At 43.0% G+C, this 22,855-nt stretch overlaps 1 protein-coding gene across 11 annotated transcripts in view; it reads right to left on the reverse strand.

Moving 5' to 3' along the window:
• Positions 1 to 3,553: 3,553 nt before the first annotated feature.
• Positions 3,554 to 22,855, reverse strand: part of TAOK3 (TAO kinase 3) — a 204,627-nt gene continuing 185,325 nt past the window's right edge. For 9 of the 11 annotated variants that reach the window (XM_032241137.1, XM_032241144.1, XM_032241158.1 and 6 more), the window contains 4 exons: positions 16,724 to 16,963; positions 15,069 to 15,281; positions 6,247 to 6,429; positions 4,712 to 4,904 (listed from right to left, as the gene is read on the reverse strand). In XM_032241137.1, coding sequence (XP_032097028.1) covers positions 4,743 to 4,904; positions 6,247 to 6,429; positions 15,069 to 15,281; positions 16,724 to 16,963 — 798 coding nt within the window. In that variant the 3' untranslated portion in view covers positions 4,712 to 4,742. Of the gene's footprint in view, positions 4,905 to 6,246; positions 6,430 to 15,068; positions 15,282 to 16,723; positions 16,964 to 22,855 lie in introns of all 11 variants that reach the window. The other 2 variants (XM_032241112.1, XM_032241170.1) reach the window with 2 other exon arrangements.

Genomic DNA, 22,855 nt, shown 5'->3' on the forward strand with positions numbered 1-22,855 from the left:
AAAATGAGGCAGACAGGCCGTGTCTTGCTGTGTCACCCAGGCTGGAGTGCAGTGGCACAATCTCAGCTTACTGCAATTTCTGCCTCCTTGGTTGAAGTGATTCCTCTGCCTCAGCCTCCCGAGTAGCTGGGATTACAGGCATATACTACCATGCCCACCTAGTTTTTGTATTTTTAGTAGAGATGAGGTTTTACCATTTTAGCCAGGCTAGTCTCGAACTTCTGACTCCAGGTGATCCACCCACCTCGGACTCCCAGACTGCTGGGATTACAGGCATGAGCCACCACGCCTGGCCAGATATTTACCATTTGTTTCTCTTTCTTCATTCCCAGAGACCCAAGTGTCATTCCCTTCAGTATAAGGAATTTCCTCTAGCATTTCTTATAGAGCAAAGTCTGCTGGAAATGAACTCCTTTAATTTTTCTTCATTTGAGAATGTTTTAATTTTACTTCCATTTCTAAGTTCCTTCTCCATAACTTATCTGCTTTTATTTTTCAGTATCTTCAGGTAGTCGCTTTTGCATTTTGTCCAGTTTTTAGTTGTAATCAGTGGGACTTACATTGGTAAGTCACACTGAATCAAAATTAATTTTTTTTTAGAGAGAGACTCTTGCTCTGTCACCCAGGCTGGAGTGCAGTGACGTGATCTTGGCTCACTGCAACCACCACCTCCCAGGGTCAAGCAGTTCTCACACCTCAGCCTCTCGAGTAGCTGGGACTATAGGTGCCCACCACCACGCCTGGCTAATTTTTTGTATTTTAGTAGAGATGGGGTTTCAACATGTTGCCCAGGATGGTCTCGAACTCCTGACCTCAGGCAGTCTACCTGCCTTACCGTCTCAGATGTGCTAGGATTACAGATGTGAGCTACTGTGCCAGGCCAATAATGTATTTTTCATATGTGATCATTTCTAATATTTAAAAATATTTACAAATATCTTACTAAGTTAAAGTCAGAGGGGTATATAGAGTTTACATGGGCAGGTTTCCAGTTTCCCAAGAATACTCTTCTCCTGTAGATACATAAGCAAATAATTACAAATGGTGGGAAATTAAAAAAACAAATTCATTTACCTAGTTAGACACAGTTAATGCTAGTAAGCACTCTCTGACACCACCTATAACTGGTATTATTGGAGTTCTTTTGAACTCCTGGTAGCACCCAGTATTGTGTTGTCATGCCCTTCTTAGTCACTGCTGAGTAACCTAGTCCACTGTTGATTTACTTCCTTTTCCACGGAGATTTAAGCCATGAGCCTCCAGCACAGGACCAGCTTCATCCATTTTATTTACCATCATATCCCCAAGCACACAGTAGATGCTCAATAAATATTCCCTGAAGGAATGAGTAAAGGTATGCTGATCCTGGCATCTTCTTTTATTTTTTTTTTCCAAGACAGGGTCTCACTCTGTCACTAAGGCTAGAATGCAGTGGCATGATTGTGACTCACTGCAGCCTTAACCTCCCAGGCTCAAGCGATCCTCCCACCTGAGGCTCCTGAGTAGCTGGGCTCACAGGCACATGCCACTATGCCCGGCTAATTTTTGTAGAGATGGGGTGTATTAGTCTGTTCCCAAACTGTGATACATACCTGAGACTGGGTGATTTATAAAGAAAAGAGGTTTAACTGGCTCATGGTTCCACAGGCTCTAGAGGGAGCATGGTTCAGGAGGCCTCGGGAAACTTACAATCATGGCGGAAGGCAAGGGGAAGCCAGCGCATCTTCACATGGTGGCAGGAGAAAGAGCATGAGAGAAAGCGCTGTATATTTTTAAAACAACCAGACTGGCCAGGCGCAGTGGTTTACACCTGTAATCCCAGCATTTTAGGAGACCAAGGCAGGCGGATCACAAGCTTAGGAGTTTGAGACCAGCCTGACCAACATGGTGAAACCCCATCTCTACTAGAAATACAAAAATTAGCCAGGCATGGTGGCGAGTGCCTGTAATCCCAGCTACCCGGGAAGCTGAGGCAGAAGAATTGCTTGAACCTGGGAGGCAGAGATGCAGTGAGCTGAGATCACATCACTGCACTCCAGCCTGAGCAATAGAGTGAGACGCTGTCTCAAAACAAACAAAACACAACCGGATCTCATGAGAACTCACTATCACGAGGACAGCAAGTGGGAAAATCCACTCTAATGATCTAATCACCTCCCACCAGGTCCTTCCCCTAGCATTGGGAATTACAATTCCACATAAGATTGGGTTGAGGACACAGAGCCAAACTGGATCATGGAGTTTCACCGTGTTGCCTAGGCTGGTCTCAAATTCCTGGGCTCAAGCAATCTTGGCCTTCCAAAGTGTTGGGATACAGGTGTGAGCCACCATGCCCAATTGATCTGGCACTTCTGATCTCCATTAACCTTCCTTATTTATTTTTTTTGTGAGACAGGGTCTCATTCTGTTGCCCAGGCTGGAGTATAGTGGTCCAATCTTGGCTCACTGAAACTTCTGCCTTCCAGGTTCAAGTGATTCTCCCACCTGAGCCTCCCAAGTAGCTGGGACTACAGGTGTGTGCCACCGCACCTGGCTAATTTTTATATTTTCTGGTAGAGATGGGTCGGCCAGGCTGGTCTTGAATTCCTGACCTCAAGCAATCTGCCTGTCCTTGGCCTCCCAAAGTGCTGGGATTGCAGGCATGAGCCACCTCGCCTGGCCACCCTTCCCTATTTTTTTCTTCATCCCTAGCACTTATTACTGCATAAGATCCTTTATTTATCATAATTACTGTTTGCTCCCAGTTTCCTCCTACCTCTAATATAGGTTCCATTAGGGCAGGGATCTTCACCTGTTTGAGATACAATAGTATATCTCTAGTGTCTAGCCTGGCATGACATATAAGGTACTCAGTAAATATTCATTAAATGAATCATCACGAATCAAAGGTAAGTCGTCCTTCCTCACTAATATGCATGACAAACCTGTAATAACTTTTTAACTCAGGAGAGTTTAGTACATGCTGGAAGACTACAGGACACTGGCTCTTTGTCTCTTTCATACCCGTTCTCTAGCTGCCATCCTTTTTTTTCGAGACTGGAGTCTTGCTTTGTCACCCAGGCTAGTGTGCAGTGGTGCAAACTTGGCTCACTGCAACCTCCACCTCCCAGGTTCAAGCGCATCTCCTGCCTCAGCCTCCTGAGTAGCTGGGATTACAGGAGCCTGCCACCACGCCCACCTAATTTTTGTATTTTTAGTAAAGACAGGGTTTCGCCATGTTGGCCAGGCTGGTCTTGAACTCCTGACCTCGTGATCCACCCGCCTTGCCTCCCAAAGTGCTGGGATTACAGCCAGGAGCCACCACGCCTGGCCCATGCCTTCTATTCTTAAGGACAGAAAGGTGCAGTTGACCATATCCCCACATCAAATGGTGCAACACTATCTTCAGCCCCGTAGAACTTGGAAGACACAGCTTTACCTGAAAGTCCTGAATGGCTCTTCTTGGAGCGACTGAGGCTATGGAGAACAGTCTCAGGAGGGTGGCCGGCCCTCTGAATTGTGAACCGGTGAACCTGGAAGGGAAACCTCCTGCTACAATAACACAGCAAGGCGATGTGATGAACACTTTTATTTACAAATATAATTAAAAGCTCTGACAGTTATCATGCTCTTCCTTGGAACCTGAAAAATGTTTTGTTTTTAAAGTGCATGCAAAAGAAGTAAAGCCTTTTTTTTTTTCATCATTTTTTATTGTAAGAAAATACACAGTTTGAAAGTGTGAATAATGCAATATTTATGACCAAGAAATGGGACTTAGGAAGGGAAAGGGAAATAAAGAAAACGATCAAGATAATCTGATTGAGAGACAGTGTTGAACTCCAAATACTGAATTGGAAAAGGAGGAAGGTGGGGAGGAACAGGAGGAGGAAGTAAAAAAATTTGATCAGAGAAACAGTTAAAATACAATATGAAAATAAGTAATACCTCTCCTTAAATTCCTTCTATACACAAAATACACGATTTGCCAAAGCCCAATTTGTGCTACTGGGATTCTGTGAGCTCCTTAAGTGTATTCACATCCTCTGCAACAGCAGAAAATGATTATGATACAATCAGAATATGCTGAAGACAAGTTAAACTCTTGCCAGCAGGTTCTTAAAAATCACAAGATCTCTTCACCCCACCCACCCCCCATCCCCAAAAAAGTAATAATATGTCACCACTGATATGTACATCACAATTAGTTTCTGTAAAATGTATCAAATTTTCAATCTTTAATAAAACTTTGTTTTTTTTTTATTCCTGATGAATAAATACCAAAAAAATAAAATAAAATAAAATAATGCAGCAGCTAGTTAAGGTGTAAGGCTGCGGATATTGTGTCTCTCTCCCCCTTGGCATTTATTATTATTATTATTTTTTGCTTTACTTTCACAGATTGGTGGTAATGAGTGATTGCTTAAAGCAATATACATCCACTTTTTTTTTGTTATTGGTTTATTGGTTTTGTTAAAACTGTCTCCGAAGTTTTCACTGAAACATTTTGAATCACATCAATACTGTGACGTGTACTATGAATAGAAGAGACGGCCAGGTTTTGGCCAGCACTGAAAGTTGACACGGGGGGAGGAAGGGGGCCCCTGATGGAGTAAGAATAAACAGGCACTAGTCCGACACGATGTCAGTAAGAGTAAGAGAGAGAGAGAGTGAGAGCAACGCCCGTTAAAATGGGGAATGTGGTTTTGCAGGGTCTGAATTTTTTTCTGTTTTCTTTTTTTTTGTAAATGGCAAAAAATTTAATCTCATCTATAGTCCTCCTTAGGAAAATCTAATGTAACCAAATTCCCAAATCCCATTCTGAGGCTCTCCATGTCAAAAGTTTCAATCTCTCGCTCTTGCCTTTCCAATAGGTACTTTATTCTCTCGCTGCGTTCCTTCTGAAGGGCAGCCAGCTCCTCTTCAATCTGAAACAAGCATAAGGAAGTTCTTAATAGAAAGCATCTCCTGACAGGCACCCACATGCATGCATTACACACACAGGCACACATGACATGCACACACACGTAGGCACACATGACATGTACACACACACATGACGTACACGACCTACACATATGCACACATGACATGCACACACAGGCACACATGACATACACATAGGCACACATGGCATGCACTGGCACATGACATGCACACAGAGGCACACATGACGTACACACACAGGGACACATGACATGCACATACAGGCACACATATGACATGCGGACACATGACACACGCACACATGACATGCACACACAGGCACATGATGTACACACAGGCACACATATGTACACACAAAGGCACACATGACATGTACACACACAGGCACACATGTGGCATGTACACACACACACGAACTAAGGGAGGACGGAGGAAGGCTGGCCGAGTCCTGTGATCAATGAATCTAATCCATTATATTTAAAACTTGCTCACAAGAATAAAAATGTTTGGGGCCCAACTGGGACCGGCAATGCCACTCTAGCAAGCCCAGCAGCTGGGCTGATCTAGGTCAGTGTCCTGTTTTAGCAGGGGATGGCTCAGGAGAAGCTAAAAGACACTCAAGCACAATTAGATTGTGCTGCTTTCCCATAGAGAGCCAAATGCCTCCTGGGTCATTAGTAATTTAGTTCTAGAACAGGAGCTGGGAAAACAGTCTGTGACACTGGTCTCAGGGAACTACTGGAAGAAAGTGCACATAACTGGTTAAGCAAATAAATGCTTAACAGCTTTGAGATGCCTTATGAAATCTTTTCTACTTCATATTCCTCAGAATATCTAAAGCAATGAATATTTCAGTTGGGATAACATTTATTATGCATGGCAGTATCAGCCTATCGTCATTTTAATTTTTTTTTTAAAGAGACCTGCTGGTGATTTCCTTTGGTTTAAAAATAGCTGAAAAGCCAAATCTATTATACATTTGGCTTCCTTGTGCCATTTGGCAGCTCTGCTATCAGCTCACAGTACCTTTCAGGTGTCACATCAACCCCCCAGCAGCCCATGTCACTCTATGGCTGGGAACATTGAGGGTTTCCTAGCAGAGTAGCAGAAAGACTTAGGATGTGGGGTCAGACATGCATGCCTTGGTGTTTTGGCCTGTAGAATGGGGACAATGCCTACCTCACAAGGGAACCAGTAGCATAAAGCAGGTAAGTGAAAAGTGTCCACTTTAATCTCCAACTAAGGAAGTTTCCACATATGGCAGTTCCCTCAGCCACACCCCCTTCCACCCAGTGGCATGGACCCCCGGTAATGCCTTCATACCTTCTGCTCAAGATGTGCTCTGCGCAGAGACACCCTCTGCTCTAGCTTCTGGAGCTCACGTTCATGTTGTGCCTCTGTTTGCATCTTGATTTTGCTCTGGTAGGCGTTGAGCAGCTCCATTTCCTGCTGGAGCTGTAGCCTCAAGGCCTGGCATTCTGCTTCTTGAGCCTCATCTAGCCGTAACTGCGGGCACAGAAGACACACACTGTCATGCACCCTTGCCTACAGCTCTTGGTGACTACTGGAAGAGGTTTCCTCATTTTGATTGAAATTGGTCCCCCCTCAAAAACACAGATGCTTTGGATACATTCAGAGTCAGAAATCAAAAACAGTCAAGTCTGCCCAATGGGCTACAAAGTACACATTCTTTTCAGTATGGTCTGAAACCACAGCAGCAGGCATCAGGAAGGCTGCATAGTCCAGGAATTAAGCCTGTGGGCTTTGAAGTCGGCACCTGCGCCTGAATTCCAGCCACACCATCCACTTGGTTGTGTTACCTTGGCACATTACCTACCTCCCTAGACCTCATGTTTCATCCTCAAGAAAATAAAAAGAATGGTTCCTATTGCCCAGGTGCAGTGGCTCATGCTTGTAATCCCAGCACTTTGGGAGGCTGAGGTGGGCAGATCACCTGAGGTCAGGAGTTCAAGACCAGCCTGGCCAACATGAAGAAACTCCCATCTCTACTAAAAGTACAAAAATTAGCCGGGCATGGTGGCAGGCACCTTTAATCCCAGCTACTCAGGAGGCTGAGGCAGGAGAATCGCTTGAACCTGGGAGGCGGAGGTTGCAGTGAGCTGAGATCACGCCACTGCACTCCAGCTTGGGCGACAAGAGCGAGACTCCATCTCAAAAAAAAAAAAAAAAGAATAATTCCTATTGTCTGAGATTGGTGGGAGGATTAAATGAAATAATTCATATAAAATCCTAGGCACAGTTCTCAATGCATACTAAGTGTTCAATAAATAGTAGCTGTTACCATTATTTTGGTTTCAACTGATCATGTCCTTATTTCAAGATCTTTAACCCTAAAATCATTTAGATATGCTTAGCTATAAAAAAATGAATCCAATTTCCATAAAACTTGAGGAATATACCACAGTACGGTTATGCTCCAAGTAGTAACATTGGCACCCATTGTTTGCTATAAAAGTTAGCTTGCAGCCGGGCATGGTGGCTCACGTCTGTAATCCCAGCACTTTGGGAGGCCAAGGCAGGTGGATCATGAGATCAAGAGATGGAGACCATCCTGGGCAACATGGTGAAACTCCGTCTCTACTAAAAATATAAAAATTAGCTAGGTGTGGTGATGCACACCCATAGTCCCAGCTACTCAGGAAGCTAAGGCAGGAGACTCACTTGAATCTGGGAGGTGTAGGTCTCAGTGAGCTGAGATCACGCCACCGCACTGCAGCACTCCAGCCTGGAGACAGAGTGAGACTCCATCTCAACAACAACAACAACAATGTTATCTTGCTAGCCAGCCAATCCAAAACTCTAAGTGGTTCAAAATCTCTTCCCTGGCTGGTGGCTCACCTCTGTTAACTCAGTGTTTTGGGAGACCAGGGTGGGAGGATTGCTTGAGGCCTGGAGTTCAATACCAGCCTGGGCAATATTGTGAGACCACCATCTCTACAAAAGTTTTTTTAAAAAATTAGCTAGACATGGTACCATGTGCCTGTAGTCCCAGCTACTTTGGGAGGCTGAGGCAGAATCATCTCTTGAACCCAGGAGTTCGAGGCTGCAGTGAGCTATGATCACACCACTGTACTCCAGCTTGGGAGATAGAGATCTTGTCTCATTAAAAAAAAAAAATCTCTTTCCTAAAGAGGGTAGGTAGGCTTAATTTTAAGAGGCATATCTGCTTTGAAGCAGTGATGTCCAGACTATATGCAGCCTCAAGTTTCCCTTGCTCCCTGCCGCACCTGAACTTGGTCTTTTTTTTTTTTTTTTGAGACAGTTTTGCTCTTGTTGCCCAGGCTGGAGTGCAATGGCGCGATCTCGGCTCACTGCAACCTCTGCCTCCTGGGTTCAAGTGATTCTCCTGCCTCAGCCTCCCAAGTAGCTGGGATTACAGGCGTGTGCCACCACGCCCGGCTAATTCTGTATTTTTAGTAGAGACGGGATTTCTCCATGTTGGTCAGGCTGGTCTCGAACTCCCCACCTCAGGTGATACACCCGCCTTGGCCTCTCAAAAGTGCTGGGATTACAGGTGTGAGTCACCGTGCCCAGCCTGAACTTCATCTTATACAAGATACCCAGATCCTGCGTGGAGAATGAACCAAGTAGAAGTGCCAACTTCTCTAAAGCAGAGTTGAAGGTTTCAGACCATCAGCAGAACAGTATTTAGGAATGATGACCTCTGGTTGAAGGCTTGGTTTGGTCCCATTTTGGCAGGCCCTCAGCTTGGCTGAGAACTATGAGATTAGAACCCTTGAATCAGACAGTCCATATGCCCTGAGCTTATCTGTGTGTTTCCATATTGACCACTTTTCCAAGATACTTATTCTCCACCTTACGTACAATTTGTGACAATATACATATTTTGATTGAAAAATTACTTTTTGAAATGTTATAATATTTTAAGATAGTTATTTGCATGTGTCTTCTTTTAGTACTTCTGGAGAAACACTATAGAGATCAGAGGAACATAAATTATGTAATCATATTTCCAAAGTACCTTCTAAAAATTAATCCTAACCAGGTTTCATTAAAATCCTTAAAGAGGACAGATAGTTCTCATTTTCCCAATAAGGAATGAAGGGATAAGAGACACTAGACACAATACATAGCATTCAGCAGGAACAGACTCACAGGTAAATGCCAAAGGATTTACTGGCTCAAATGAGGGTTGTTACTGATTCCCTCTTGATATGGGAGGTTCCTTATCAGTAAAGGAAGTGAAAGTACTGTTCTTTTCTACTTGTCTGCATTAGTTGCCGTAAGCCCTGGCTAAGTGGGTGAGAGGTTCATTCCATGGTCAGTTTAGACTATCTAAACTCTTTAAACATTCAGAACATCTCCATTTCCTTTTATTTCTAGCCTTCTACTACTATTATCAGTAACTGGTACCATTGTTTTGTTCTGTACCAGCTCTGATTCTGAAGGCCCAGTGCTAGAAACCAGAGGATATTCCAGCATTTGGTATTTATCACCCAAGGTTACACAAATCAAATCCATTAAAAAGTTGTTTCTTCGTGTTTTTATTTGAGACAGAGTCTCACTCTGTTGCCCAGGCTGAGTGCAGTGGTGTGTGATCTCAGCTCCTTACAACCTCCATCTCCCAGGTTCAAGCGATTCTCCTGTCTCAGCCTCCCGAGTAGCTGAGATTACAGGCAAGCGCCACCCGGCCCAGCTAATTTTTTGTATTTTAAGTAGAGATGGCATTTCACCACGTTGGCCAGGCTACTCCTGACCTCAGATGATCTGCCCATCTCGGCCTCCCAAAGTACTGGGATTATAGGCGTGAGCCATGGTGCCTGGCTCCATTAAAAAGTTTTCTAAGAGTATAGGTAAATATGTCTGTTCCTCACAGTGGCTTACACTGAAGAAAAAGATATGAGGTTTACAGATTCCCCCCAAGCTAGGTTCAATCCTAGCTTCACCACTAATTAGTCATGTGACCTTCCCCTTTGTTCCCAAGCCAGGGGTTGACACATTGCAGCCCATGGGCCAAATCTGGCCTGGTACCTGTTTTTGTAAATAAAATTTTTTTCTTTTTTCTTTTTTTTTTGAGACAAAGTCTCACTCTGTTGCCCAGGCTGGAGTGCAATGGTGCAATCTTGGCTCACTGCAATCTCTGCCTCCTGGGTTCAAGTGATTCTCTTGCCTCTGCCTCCTGAGTAGCTGGGATTACAGGCACCCACCACCACTCCTGGCTAATTTTTGTATTTTTAGTAGAGACAGTGTTTCACCAGGTTGGCCAGGCTGGTCTTGAACTCCTGACCTCAGGTGATCCATCTGCCTCGGCCTCTCAAAGTGCTGGGATTACAGGCATGAGCCACCGTGCCCAGCCGTAAATAAAATTTTATTAGACATCAGTATACTCACTCATTTACATTTTGTCTATGGCTGCGTTTGTGCTACAATGGCAAAGCTGAGTAGTTGTGACAGAGACCCTGTGGTCCACAAAGCTAACTACTATCTGTCCATTTACAACATTTGCCACTCCTGATCTAAGCAAGTAGCTTCACTTCAGTAAACTTCAGTTTTCTCACAGGTAAATTAGGGTCAAACCAGTAACTACTTCAAAGGAGTTTCACAAAAATTAAATGAGATAACATTTATGAAATACTTAACATTGTACTTGCCACATGGTAAGTAGTCAGTAAAGGATACTGTAATGATCACATACTTTTATCTTCTCCCTGTCTCAGTAAAAAGGACACTTCTCTCCTTTTATTCAAGGGCAATCATTGACCTCTATTCCTGATCCTGTTCTCTCTCATCTTATTTATTTTTTTTGAGTCCCAGTTTTGTTGTGTTGCCCAGGCTGGAGTGCAGTGGTGTGATCATAGCTCATTGAAGCCTTGAACTCCTGTGCTTGAGTGATCCTCCTGCTTCCGCCTCCCGAGTCACTGGGACTACAGGCATGTGCCACCATAACTGGCTAATTTTTATATTTTTTGTAGAGACAGGCTCTTGCTATGTTGCCCAGTCTGGTCAAGAATTCTTGGCTCCAAGTGACCCTCCTCTCCCGCTTCAGCCTCCCAAAGTGTTGGGATTACAGGCATGAGCCACTGCGCCTGGTCTCTACCATTTTATATAACATTCATTGAACACTTGCTGTATGCCACGCATTGTTGCAGATGCTGAGAATATAAAGATTAACAAAACAGAAACCCTATCAGCCTTTATGTCTCTATCAACTTCCTTCCTTCTCTTTGTCGTTCACCTCTTTCTGCACCTTCTCTTCACACTCATTCTGATCCTAACCCTCTACACGTCTACTGCTCACATTAAGGTGACCCATGATGGTCTGGAAGTGGCTCCTGTTACCTGACCTCCCAGCAGGAGCACTTGGTATTGTCAAATGCCCCTTCCTTCTTGAAGTCTTTGTCTTCTGAGATACCACAACTTCTTGGTTTTTGTCTTCCCTGACTATTCCTTTTCCAGTAGTCCTTACCCACGTGGTGCTTAAATGTGGGTGTTCCTAAGGGCTTCGTCCTGGGCCCTCTTCTTCCTCTAACCTCTCTTCCTAAGAATCTCATCTATTTCAAAAGCCTCAATTACCATGAATGCAAATGGCTCCCACACTAAACATCTATTTCAGACTTCCCTTCCGAGGTCTGGATGAGCTCCTCTAGTCTACTAGAGACACCCTCTGCTGGATGTTTCTCAGGTTCTCAGGCCCCACACAGCCAACACATCACCTTTTCCTTCCCACTCCCAGTCTGTTCCACCTCTTTTTTTTTTTTTTTTTTTTTACCATATAGGTAAATGTACATAGACCATCATCTACATTTTTTTTTTTTTTTTTTTGAGACGGAGTCTCACTCTGCCACCCAGGCTGGAGTACAGTAGTATGATCTCAGCTCACTGCACCTCTGCCTCCCGGGTTCAAGCAATTCTCCTGCCCCAGTCTCCTGAGTGGCTGGGATTACAGGTGCACGTCACCATGCCCAGCTAATTTTTGTTTTTGGTAGAGACAGGGTTTCACCATGTTGGCCATGCTGGTCTTGAACTCCTGACCTCAGGTGATCTACCCACTTCAGCTTCCCAAAGTGCTGGGATCACAGGCAAGAGCCACCATGCCCAGCCCATCATCTACTGCTTTGTTCAAACCATAGACTGGAAGTCATCCTGAACACCAGACTCTCCACATCCAACCTGTCATTAAGTACTCTCAGTTCTACCTCCTGCCAAATTTAGTAACGTTCCCCTTCATCCCGACTGCCCCTTTTCTAGTCTAGCTACCAGGTTCTGGTACCTGGGGTAAAAGTAACTGCACAAATCATCTCCTAATATGCATTCTTCCCTTCTCCCAGGCCATTCTCCATTCACCAGGTGATGGTTAAAAACACAAATCTGATGTCACACCCTGCTTAATACTTGCCAATGGCTTCCCATTGTTTTGGATAAAGACAAAAATTCTTAACAAAGCCTTAAAGCCCCTACATGACCCATCCTGTTTACCCCTCCAGTCTTATTCTGTTAGTCCTCTCCCAGTTCCCTACATCCCAAACATAATGGATTTCTGTGAATTCTTCCCAAGTGCCACTGTCTTCCCCACGTCTACACGTGTTTCTCATGGGCAGGTTCCTCAGCCTACAAAGCCATTGTGTCAGGTAGGCCTCTCCCGACTCTCCAGACCAGGTAAGCTCTCCTGTTTTATACTCTGTTGGTACCTTGCTCTTGCTCTGCTATTACACGGAGTAGACTTTTCCAATGTCTGTGTCCTCCATGCTTCTATAATCTCCATGAGGACATGCTCCATGACTGTCTTATCCAGCACGGTATCTCTGGATGCCTGGTACATCATATAGGCACTCAGTAAATACTTGCTGGATAGGTGAGTGGATAAACGCGCTAGCTCCCATCCTTGGCCTAAGAACAAGCATGCTTAAGCCTCTCCCAACTATCTCCTCCTTTTGCTACAGCTCTTGTTCTCTTTTCCTTCATTGACAAGGATCTGGGAAAAGTGGTCTCACCTACCATTTGGATTTCACTTTAGAATTCATCTTTCAGTGCTCTATCATGTCTCCCATTCCCACACTCCATTGATTGTCTGAGACAAGCAATGGTTGAATCCAGTGCCAGGTCCAATGAGCACCTCAAAGTTTATTCTTCTAATTGATCTCTGTGACATGTGACGCCATCAGTTACAAACTCCTGCTCTGGCTCCTGTGGCATCCTCTCTTCTGGTTCCCTTCCTGTGTCTCTGATTATTTATTTTTGTTCTATTTCTACTCAGCCCTCAAATGTTGGTGTCCACCAGACTCTGTCCTTCGTTCTTTCCTCTCTAAGAGTATCTCCTGTCCCCAGCAGATCTCATCTATTCCTACCAGCCACAAGGAAGTCTTCTAGCTTTTTGTCTTCAATCTTGACATCCCTCCTAAACTACAAGTTTCCATTATCTGTACTTCTCTACCTGGACACCAACAAAACTCAGATACCATGTCTACAACTTAGTCAATTATCCTTGCAGCATCCAAACTCACTCTTTCTTTCATTGTTCTGTCTTGGTAAGATAATGACCTATTCTACTCTGTTGTCAAACCTCTCAAATTGGTCACTAAGTTATTTCTATTCTTTCTTGCCTCCTAAATATTTCTCAAACCCTTCCCTACTCCTGTTCATCGCCATTAGCATGTTCTCTCATCATCTTTTTCCTGGACTATTATAATGGCTTCCTAACAGGTCTCTTTACCTATATTTACCACATTTCTGCCAATATCTTTCTGTAACACAAATCTAATCCAGTTATACTTTCCTTCTTAAAACAGGCTTCAACAACTCCCCATTGCTTGCAAAATAATGTCCAAACTCTTGGCTTCTGAGGCTCTCACCCTGACTCTCCTCCCACTTTCCCTCAACAAGCATCCTATACTCTTGCCATAGCAATTACTCAACGTTTCTCAAATGTGCCATCCTCTTTCAGGCCTCTGGGTCTTTGTATATACTGTATCCTTTGTCAGGAATAACTCTTTCTCTTATGCCTTTTTGGTAAACTATTACTTTTTTTTTTTTTAAGACGGAGTTTCACTCTTGTTGCCCAGGCTGGAGTACAGTGGCGCAGTCTCGGCTCACTGCAACCTCCGCCTCCTGGGTTCAAGCAATTCTCCTGCCTCATCCTTCTGAGTAGCTGGGATTACAGGCATGCACCACCACGCCTGGCTAATTTTGTATTTTTAGTAGAGACAGGGTTTCTCCATGTTGATCAGGGTGGTCTCGAACTCCCAACCTCAGGTGGCCCACCCACTTTGTCCTCCCAAAGTGCTGGGATTACAGACATGAGCCACCACACCCAGCTAAACTATTATTCTTTAAGAGTCATCTCCTTGGGAAATCGTCACTGAATTACCAGGCAAGCTCTCATCCCAAGCTCCCTTTATGACCTCTCCATTTTGGGTCCTGCAATCTTTCTGCTCGAACTCTGGGCTCACACCCAGGTTCTTTCCATCTCCATATACTTTCCTTTGTTTGAACCTTTGCCTATGTAGGTTCCATTTTCAAGGAATCGGTTAACATCAATGAATTCCTTTAAGTTTCTTGGCTCCCTCCAAGAAGATTTCCTTAGACCAGCTTAGTTGGTCCTACTTGTTCTCCCATAACCCCCAATACCTGCCACTTAAAATCACTTACTATGTTTTACTATTACTGCTTAATTATCTGACCACCTGGCTTGACTGACAGATTGGCTAGCTCATCCTCCATCTCTGGGTCCAGCAGAGTGCTGAACCCTGACTGAATGAGCGTGTCTGTGTAACTGTCTTCCTCACTTGACTGTGGGCTCCCTAAGGGTAGGAACTGTCTGATTCATTTGTGCCTGATATTAGTTGCGGGGAGGGCAGTCAGTAAAACCTCTGATAAATGAACAAATGGTATCATATGTGGCATCTATCACATTTGCCCTCAAATTCCCTATGTGCCACAGGTCTGATGTGGCATGTCATTCCTTGAGTTCCATCTTATAAGACACTCCGGCAAGTATCCACATTGGCTTGGCTTTATTCAGCGTCGTCCTTTCCTCAGTCCTTTGGGCAGAAAAACATCAATATCCTAAATTTGTGCAAGAATCATCTGGGGAACAACAGGCTGGATCTTGGATTTTCTTGATTTCCAAAGCTCTTGAAGCTGTGGCACCAAACCTAACCACTTACCGCTTGAGAGGCCATCATTTCATTTATACTCTGTTCATACTGCTCTGCCAAAATGGCAAGTTTTCTTGTCTGCTCATCTTTCAGTGTCTTTAAGATTGTTTTGTGCTCATTCTTTGGAGTAACTTCCAACTGGTGATTCTTGAGTGCTTTATACTGTTTGGTCTGTACTTTGCAAGTGTCCTGAAACTGTTTTTTAATTTGCATTTCCATGGCCTGGGTAGAAAAAATGACAAAGGAAAAATAAAGACACATCAGTAAAAACGGAAAGCTTTCAACCATAACGATATAATACAAGTGCTGAGACCATCTGTTTTTTGGTGCAGTGACCCCTGTTGCTAATCATTAAAAATGAAGCAGACAAGAGTATGACACAGACAAGAGTTAAACCTACATACACTTTTGGTTTTATAGTGAATGAATATAAGTAATTTTGAATTTACAAATGGCTTCAAAGAAAATATGGACTGTCATAAGGGGATGAGGACTCTAAGCAGATTGAGGGATATTATGAAGCCTGGCTTGTTGAAAGGGGACAATTCTTTTCATGCTTTCCTAGTCAGAGTCTTCAGTGTCTCCCATTGTTCAATGTTTTTTTTCCTTATTTTTGTTTTTATATTTCACCCTGTTTCCAAGTGAGAGAGGGGATAGCATTATATAAGCCAGCTCTCACTGCTCTGGTTTATAGCAATTTCTTATCAACTCCATAAAGGAGAACATATGGATAGTACCTCATATCCTAACCCATTTCCACTGAATGTCAGTGTAAGCTGAAAGAGAAAAGTGTTTTACAGTTTTTCCCCCCATTAAGAGGTTGTGCTTGCATGTAGCAATATCAAATGTGCATTTGGGCAAGGAGAAGGTAGAGTATATTATTTGAAGCCCAGAAGGCATTCCATCAGGTTGCCCATAGTCATGTATGCACTTCATGAACACTCTGAGGACTTATGGTGATAGAAATCACTGCTTAGCTTAGGACTTCACTGAAGAGATGCAGAGCCAGTGTGGTCAAGGTTGGCCTCATGTCTGTGCCAACACTGACAATGTCCTCACTGATACATAGCAATGGCTTAGTATGTGGAGCTTGTTAATTAGCAGTCAGCTAAAATTAGCTGGAGGCAGTGAGGGCCAAAGGAGTTCCTCTATATCTCTGCCACTCTAGTGCAGAAGTGGTAAATGCCTGGCAATTGTAGATTCGTTCTTGATGACCATGACAGACATCACTAATAAATGACACTCTTTCCTCCTAAACTTGGATGTGGCTTTAGAGTCTTTCTCAATACAGTGGTGCTCAAAGTACCTAAGGCCAATATAACTTCCTTATTTCCTGGGATTAGAACTATAAACTGCTATTTGTCCAGTTTTGAAGAGGGCAGGTCATGAAGCGCTCAGAGAAATTCCATAATGGACATGATGACAAACTGATAGATAATGTAGTAGAATCATAGTTTCCAAACCAGCCTGCCACATCTCTTTTTTAGGAGCTTAAATACAGACTCTGTGCTTTACAACTGGAGATTCTGATGCAATAGGTGTGGGGCACAGAAATTTGTGAGTCTGAAAAGTTGCTCAGGTGACTCTGACACTTCCAGTATAGAAACCATTGATCTGGTCCAACACTGTCCAGAAGCAAACAGGGAAATGCTATCTCCTCTTACCTTTAAGTTTTTTGGCTGTTGCCGAAGTTCCATGACATGCTTTCTGTGCAGTTCCCTTTCTCGCCTCTTATTGTACTCCAGCTGGTTTTCCAGTTCAGTCTGGTGCTGTAAACGGATCAGATCCATGCGTAGCTTCTGTAACGTGTGCAGCTGCCTGTACTCTAGCTCTCGGGTGGACTCGTCATGCCGGATCAGCATGGCATGCTCCATCTCCTTCTGGGTCCTCTTTTTATTTAGTTCCTGCATCCAGGAACAAAAGATAAATGGAGAGAGGTGAATGGAGGTGAATTGGAAAGAATGCACAACTAAATGAGGGATGGCAAGGAATGCCACTGCTAACCACTTCTCTCTCTCTCTCTCTCTTTTTTTGAGACAGAGTCTCGCTCTGTCCCCAGGTGCCAGGCTGGAGTGCAGTGACGTGATCTTGGCCCACTACAACCTCTGCCTCCTAGGTTCAAGCAATTCTCCTGCCTCAGCCTCCTGAGTAGCTGGGACTACAGGCGTGTGCCACTATGCCCAGCCAATTTTTGTATTTTAGTAGAGACAGGGTTTCACCATGTTGGCCAGGATGATCTCAATCTCTTGACCTTGTGCTCCACCTGCCTCGGCCTCCCAAAGTGCTGGGATTACAGGCGTGAGCCACTGCACCTGGCCCGCCCCCCTCTCTTAATTAAACCCATTAGTGTTTGGCAGCAGGACTTAATGAGATGAAATGAAATTAACAATCTCTTGAGCTTTAGGTTCTGTTCCTGGGTCCACCACTTACAAAATGGGCAACTTCACGGCAATCACAACTGTGCTATCTGTAAAACGGGATTCATTCTACTTGACCCCCTCTTACCTCACAGAGCTGCTGTGAACCTTAGTTAGGTGATGTGCTAGCATAGGTCTTCACAAATGTTTCTCCAGTGAAGCTAGTGGTTCTACACCCTGGCTGCCCATAAAAATCATGTGAGGAAACTTTTCAAACATAAGATGCTTGAATCTCACAGGCTGAAATTCTCCTAACTGTCTGGGGTGGGATCCTGATGTCAGTGTTGGTAAGAGTTCTCGGCCGGGCGCGGTGGCTCACGCCTATAATCCCAGCACTTTGGGAGGCTGAGGTGGGTGGATCACGAGGTCAAGAGATTGAGATTGTCCTGGTCAACATGGTGAAACCCCGTCTCTACCAAAAATACAAAAATTAGCTGGGCATGGTGGTGCACGCCTGTAGTCCCAGCTTCTCGGGAGGCTGAGGCAGGAGAATGGCTTGAACCCAGGAGGCAGAGGTTGCAGTGAGCTGAGGGCGCCATTGCACTCCAGCCTGGGTAATGAGAGCGAAACTCCGTCTCAAAAAAAAAAAAAAAAGAGTTCTCCAGGTGGTTCCGATATGCAATCAAGATTGAGAATTAAACTGATAATATCTGCAATAGTCTTAGCTTTCTGGGAAATACGCTGTTTTTGCACGAATCAGAAGTAGGTCAATTATCTATTTTTTAAAATCTCAGAGTTCAAGACATGCCGGGAAAAAAACAGATGAGATCTGTCTCTTTTCATCTTCTGCATTACAGTCTGTTTGATCATTTATAGATCCAATCACTCTGTTCTTTTCAGTTCTACTCCTTTCTTTCTTTCTTTGTTGTTGAAGGAAGAAAGGAAAGCAAACTAGAAAGGGGAAGTTGGTGAAAACTTTTCATTCACCAATTGAAGAATATTTCCTAAACAGCACTATATATGAAGATCTGAACAATGTACTCTCAGTACATAAAAATGTTTATTAAACCATGACTTTTGTGCTCAACTCACTGACACTCCATTAGGGAAGTGCACTAGACATTTATTGAAGTATATACTCTGCTCAAAGCTCACTGAATCAGATTTAGATACGTGGCCCAACCTGGGCCAATTTATTTTCTCTACTAGGAATTTGGAATTGACATTCAGAACCAGTTAATCTCTATGTGTGGCTAGAATTGAGGCATATAAAAACCACATATGTGGTAGTCATCTGTTTCTATGAGGGCTGAGGATTAGAGAAAGCTAGGCGTCAGAGCAAGAAGAAATGAAAAAGAGAGAAGTGAAGGGAATATACTGATGCCTAAGTTGCTTACTGCTTCTAAGCCCTCCTGTAAGTCCAGCTGTATTACTGCTATTCGATTTTATGAGACATTCCCATATGTCTGTTGTAATTTCCCTGGTTTTGGCTTAAGCTAGCTCAAATAAATTTCAGTTAATATGCAAACAAAAAATCTTTAATTAATACAGGGACATAATTGTTTTTATTTTTTATTTTGGTAGAGATGGGGTCTCACTATGTTGCCCAGGTTGGTCTCAAACTTCTGGACTCAAGCCATCCTCCCATCCCAAAGTGCTGGGATTACAGGCATGCTCAGCCAGGAAATGTTTTATGTGCAAATTAAAAAAAAAAAAAAAAAAAAGACCAAGGATGGGTAAGTGATGAACGCTATAAAAGGGTAAAGATTTTACACTGCAAAAAGGGTGGTATTATTATTACTATTTTTGAGAAGGAGTTTGGCTCTTGCCCAGGCTGGAGTGCAGTGGCATGATCTCAGCTCACAGCAACCTCCACCTCTTGGGTTCAAGTGATTCTCCTGCCTCAGTCTCCTGAGTAGCTGGGATTACAGTCATGCACCACCACACCTGGCTAATTTTGTATTTTTAGTAGAGATGGGGTTTATCCATATTGGTCAGGCTGGTCTCAAACTCCCAACTTCAGGTGATCTGCCCACCTCAGCCTCCCAAAGTGCTGGGATTACAGGCATGAACCATTACTATTAGTGGTAATAGTGGACTATTACCACTAATAGTAATACTAGTGGTATTACTATTAAGAAGGTCAAGGAAAGGAGAGAGCTTTGAGCTTCACTTTATTTTTATTTATTTATATTTGAGATGGAGTTTCGCTTTTGTTGCCCAGGCTAGAGTACAATGGTGAGATCTCAGCTCACTGCAACTTCCGCCTCCTGGGATCAAGCGATTCCCCTGCCTCAGCCTCCCGAGTAGCTGGGATTATAGGTGCCCACTACCACGCCTGTCTAATTTTTGTATTTTTAGTAGAGATGGGGTTTCACCATGTTGGCCAGGCTGGTCTGAAACTCCTGACCACAAGTGATCCACCTGCCTCGGCCTCCCAAAGTGCTGGGATTATAGACCCCTGTGCCCTGGCCTGAGCTGCACTTTAAATTAGAACCACAGAATATCTCTTTCCTCTGATGGCATCCTCTATGGGAGAAAATGCAAGTTATTTATTTTAAGAGATATATCAATAACATTTGTATACTGGCATGATTAGAAATATCTTGCACACTTGGGCCCTCTATTGATTTGAAGAGAAGTCCTTTTAATAGCATAGCATCTAGTACCAGAGCACAGTCACCAATCATTCACTTATTTATTCAACAAATAGTTGCTGAGCGCTTACTATGTGTTGGGCACTGTTGTAGGAGCTAGGAATAGAACAGTGAACACATACACCCTGTCAGGGATCTTACAAGGAGAAAAAACCAAGAGCATAAATGCAATTTAATTTATTTTTAAGGAATAAAAAATAGCCTTCTAGAGTAACTCCCCCAATCTCCTCCTGTGTTTTCCTTTGTTTTATTTTTTCTCTTTAGCTAGCCCATCAAATTTCTTTTTTACAAATCAGTAACTGGCCCCTAGGTGGCACCAAAGGACAGAGAGCCCTTCCCATAGATGAAAGTTCTCCCAGGCCAACTTCATTGAGGTCCAGGAGTCCCAATACTGGATATTTATCCATCCCACATTTTCCTAAATTGAGAAATGCAAAGTGAGTCTGAGCTGCCAGGAGCCCTGAAACTCGTGGGCTCCTGACACAAAGCAAGCAAACACCTTCAGAAGAAATCAAGTGCTTCTCTGCATGCTTAATGAAATGCTTCATGATATTGTCCACAAAATACCTACATCTGAATTACCTGCGTTACAAGCAGCTGGTCTTTACAATAAGTTACTCAGCTAATTCTGATACATATGAAAGTTTGAGAGTCAATGGAAAAGTGCTCGGGGTGTGAGTCAGTTTTAGCTCCTCTGTAAATCATTATGTATGGCTTGGGACAAGTCTCTCAATCTACATTTCAGGTGTAAAGTGAGGATGGCTGCACCCATTGTGAACTATCATACTTGTAAGGATAACATGAAAGACCATAAGAAAGTGTTTCAGAATACATAAATATGTCATTATTTTTCAGTATTCAGAAGTGAATATCTGGCATATAATATCTTAAATCTAGTTTTTATAATCTATTAGAAGAGTAAGAAAAACATGATACTAAAATAGTTTTTCTGCTACAAGTTGTTCCCTTTACCTTTAATTTGTACATCTGAGTTGCTGAGGTATAAGATGATAGGCTACCTTTAATATTTGAGACATGGGGGAAAAATTATTCAGATTATTATGAGGCCAATGCTGTGCCTACCTAATAAGGTATAATATGCTTTCTATTTTTAAAAGTTATTCCATACATCTCATTCAATCCAAATTGCCACCCTATGAGGTGCTAAAACTATAAGAATGTACCCCTTTTATATGTGTTAGTAGGCATTTGGGAGTTGAGGGACTAACATAAGTTTATGTAACTTCTATAAAAAGAACTGAGGCTAAAACTTGGGTATTTAGCTTCTCAGTATTTTCCATTAGAAATGTTCCAATAATTGAGGCCTGGCGCACTGGCTCACACCTGTAATCCCAGTACTTTGGGAGGCCAACGCAGATAAATCAGCTGAGGTCAAGAGTTCGAGACCAGCTTGGCCAACGTGGTTAAACCCTGTCTTTACTGAAAATACGAAATTAGCCAGGTGTAGTGTCGCATGCCTGTAATCCCAGTTACTTGGGAGGCTGAGGCAGGAGAATTGCTTGAACCCGGGAGGCGGAGGTTGCAGTGAGCCGAGATCGCACCATCGCATTCCATCCTGGGCAACAAGAGTGAAACTCTGTCTCAAAAAAAGAAAAAAGAAAAATACAAATGTTCTAATAAATTACCTATTTTCCTGTTTTGTACTTTTTCAGTCTGTGATAAAATATTTTGAAGAATTCTTTGCTCTGGCTAGACATGATACAATGTTGCTTTATTTGTACAAATGACACAATATACACACTAGAGTCCCATCATGTGCACCATTAGCTGACACAAATTCAATAAAATTAAGTACATGGGTGGGCAAATTAAGTACATGGGTGGGCAAATTAAGCACATGGGTGGGCAGAATGACCTGTATCCATTCAAAATTGGTTTTTAAATTAATTTAAAAACCAATTTTGAATGGATACAGGTCATTCTGCCCACCCATGTGCTTAACGTGTATGTCTATATATATATGTGTATGTGTGTGTGTGTATATGTATATAATGCACACATATGTGTATATAATACACACATACACACACACACACACATGCAAGTATAGGCCCTGGAGGGAGTGTGAGGTAAGAGACAAGTAGCTTCCTTTCCCTCAGTCAATGTCCACTGTGTTTCAAGCATTCTAACTCCAATGGAAGTAGTATTGACTTCTTTACAAGCAGCTGATTTCACTCATGCCAAATTTTTATGCTCAGGCTCACTGGGGTTGAGTAAAAACGAGAATTCTAACTTTTAAATAGAGATACTGTCAGCCTATGATATTTAATGCCTTCTTAGTTTCAGTTCTTAGTTTCAACACTGGTCAGAAAACGCTGAGTGTGTGTGTGGTTGTGACAGAAAGAGGCTCAACCCAGTTTCAGTGATCCTCTTAAGTGTTTTCACTAATTAAAAGGATGGCTAATACTCAATCCTTTAGGCAAAGTTACAGGAAACCAGGCATTCTTATGCTTTGTTGGTAGGAGCATAAACCCCTTTAGAGGGCAATTTGGCAATATCTATTTTAAAAATTTAGATGTACGCATTCTTTGACCCAGAAATTCCACTTCTGAAAACATAGCCCACAAAATACTTGTTTATATGTAAAATATCTATGTACAAACATGTTCTTGTATTATTGTTAATAATACTGTAAAACGTCAACAAAATGTCCACTGAGAAGTGTCTCATTAAATAAATTATATTGCAGCCATACAACAAAATACTATTCAATTAAAAAGAATGAGGCAGAGCTGTATGTGCTAGGTGGTAAATGGAGAAA

Source organism: Sapajus apella, unplaced genomic scaffold (assembly GCF_009761245.1).
Source record: "Sapajus apella isolate SASKATOON/1434 unplaced genomic scaffold, GSC_monkey_1.0 scaffold2, whole genome shotgun sequence".
In the NCBI taxonomy this organism is placed as follows: Eukaryota; Metazoa; Chordata; class Mammalia; order Primates; family Cebidae; genus Sapajus; species Sapajus apella.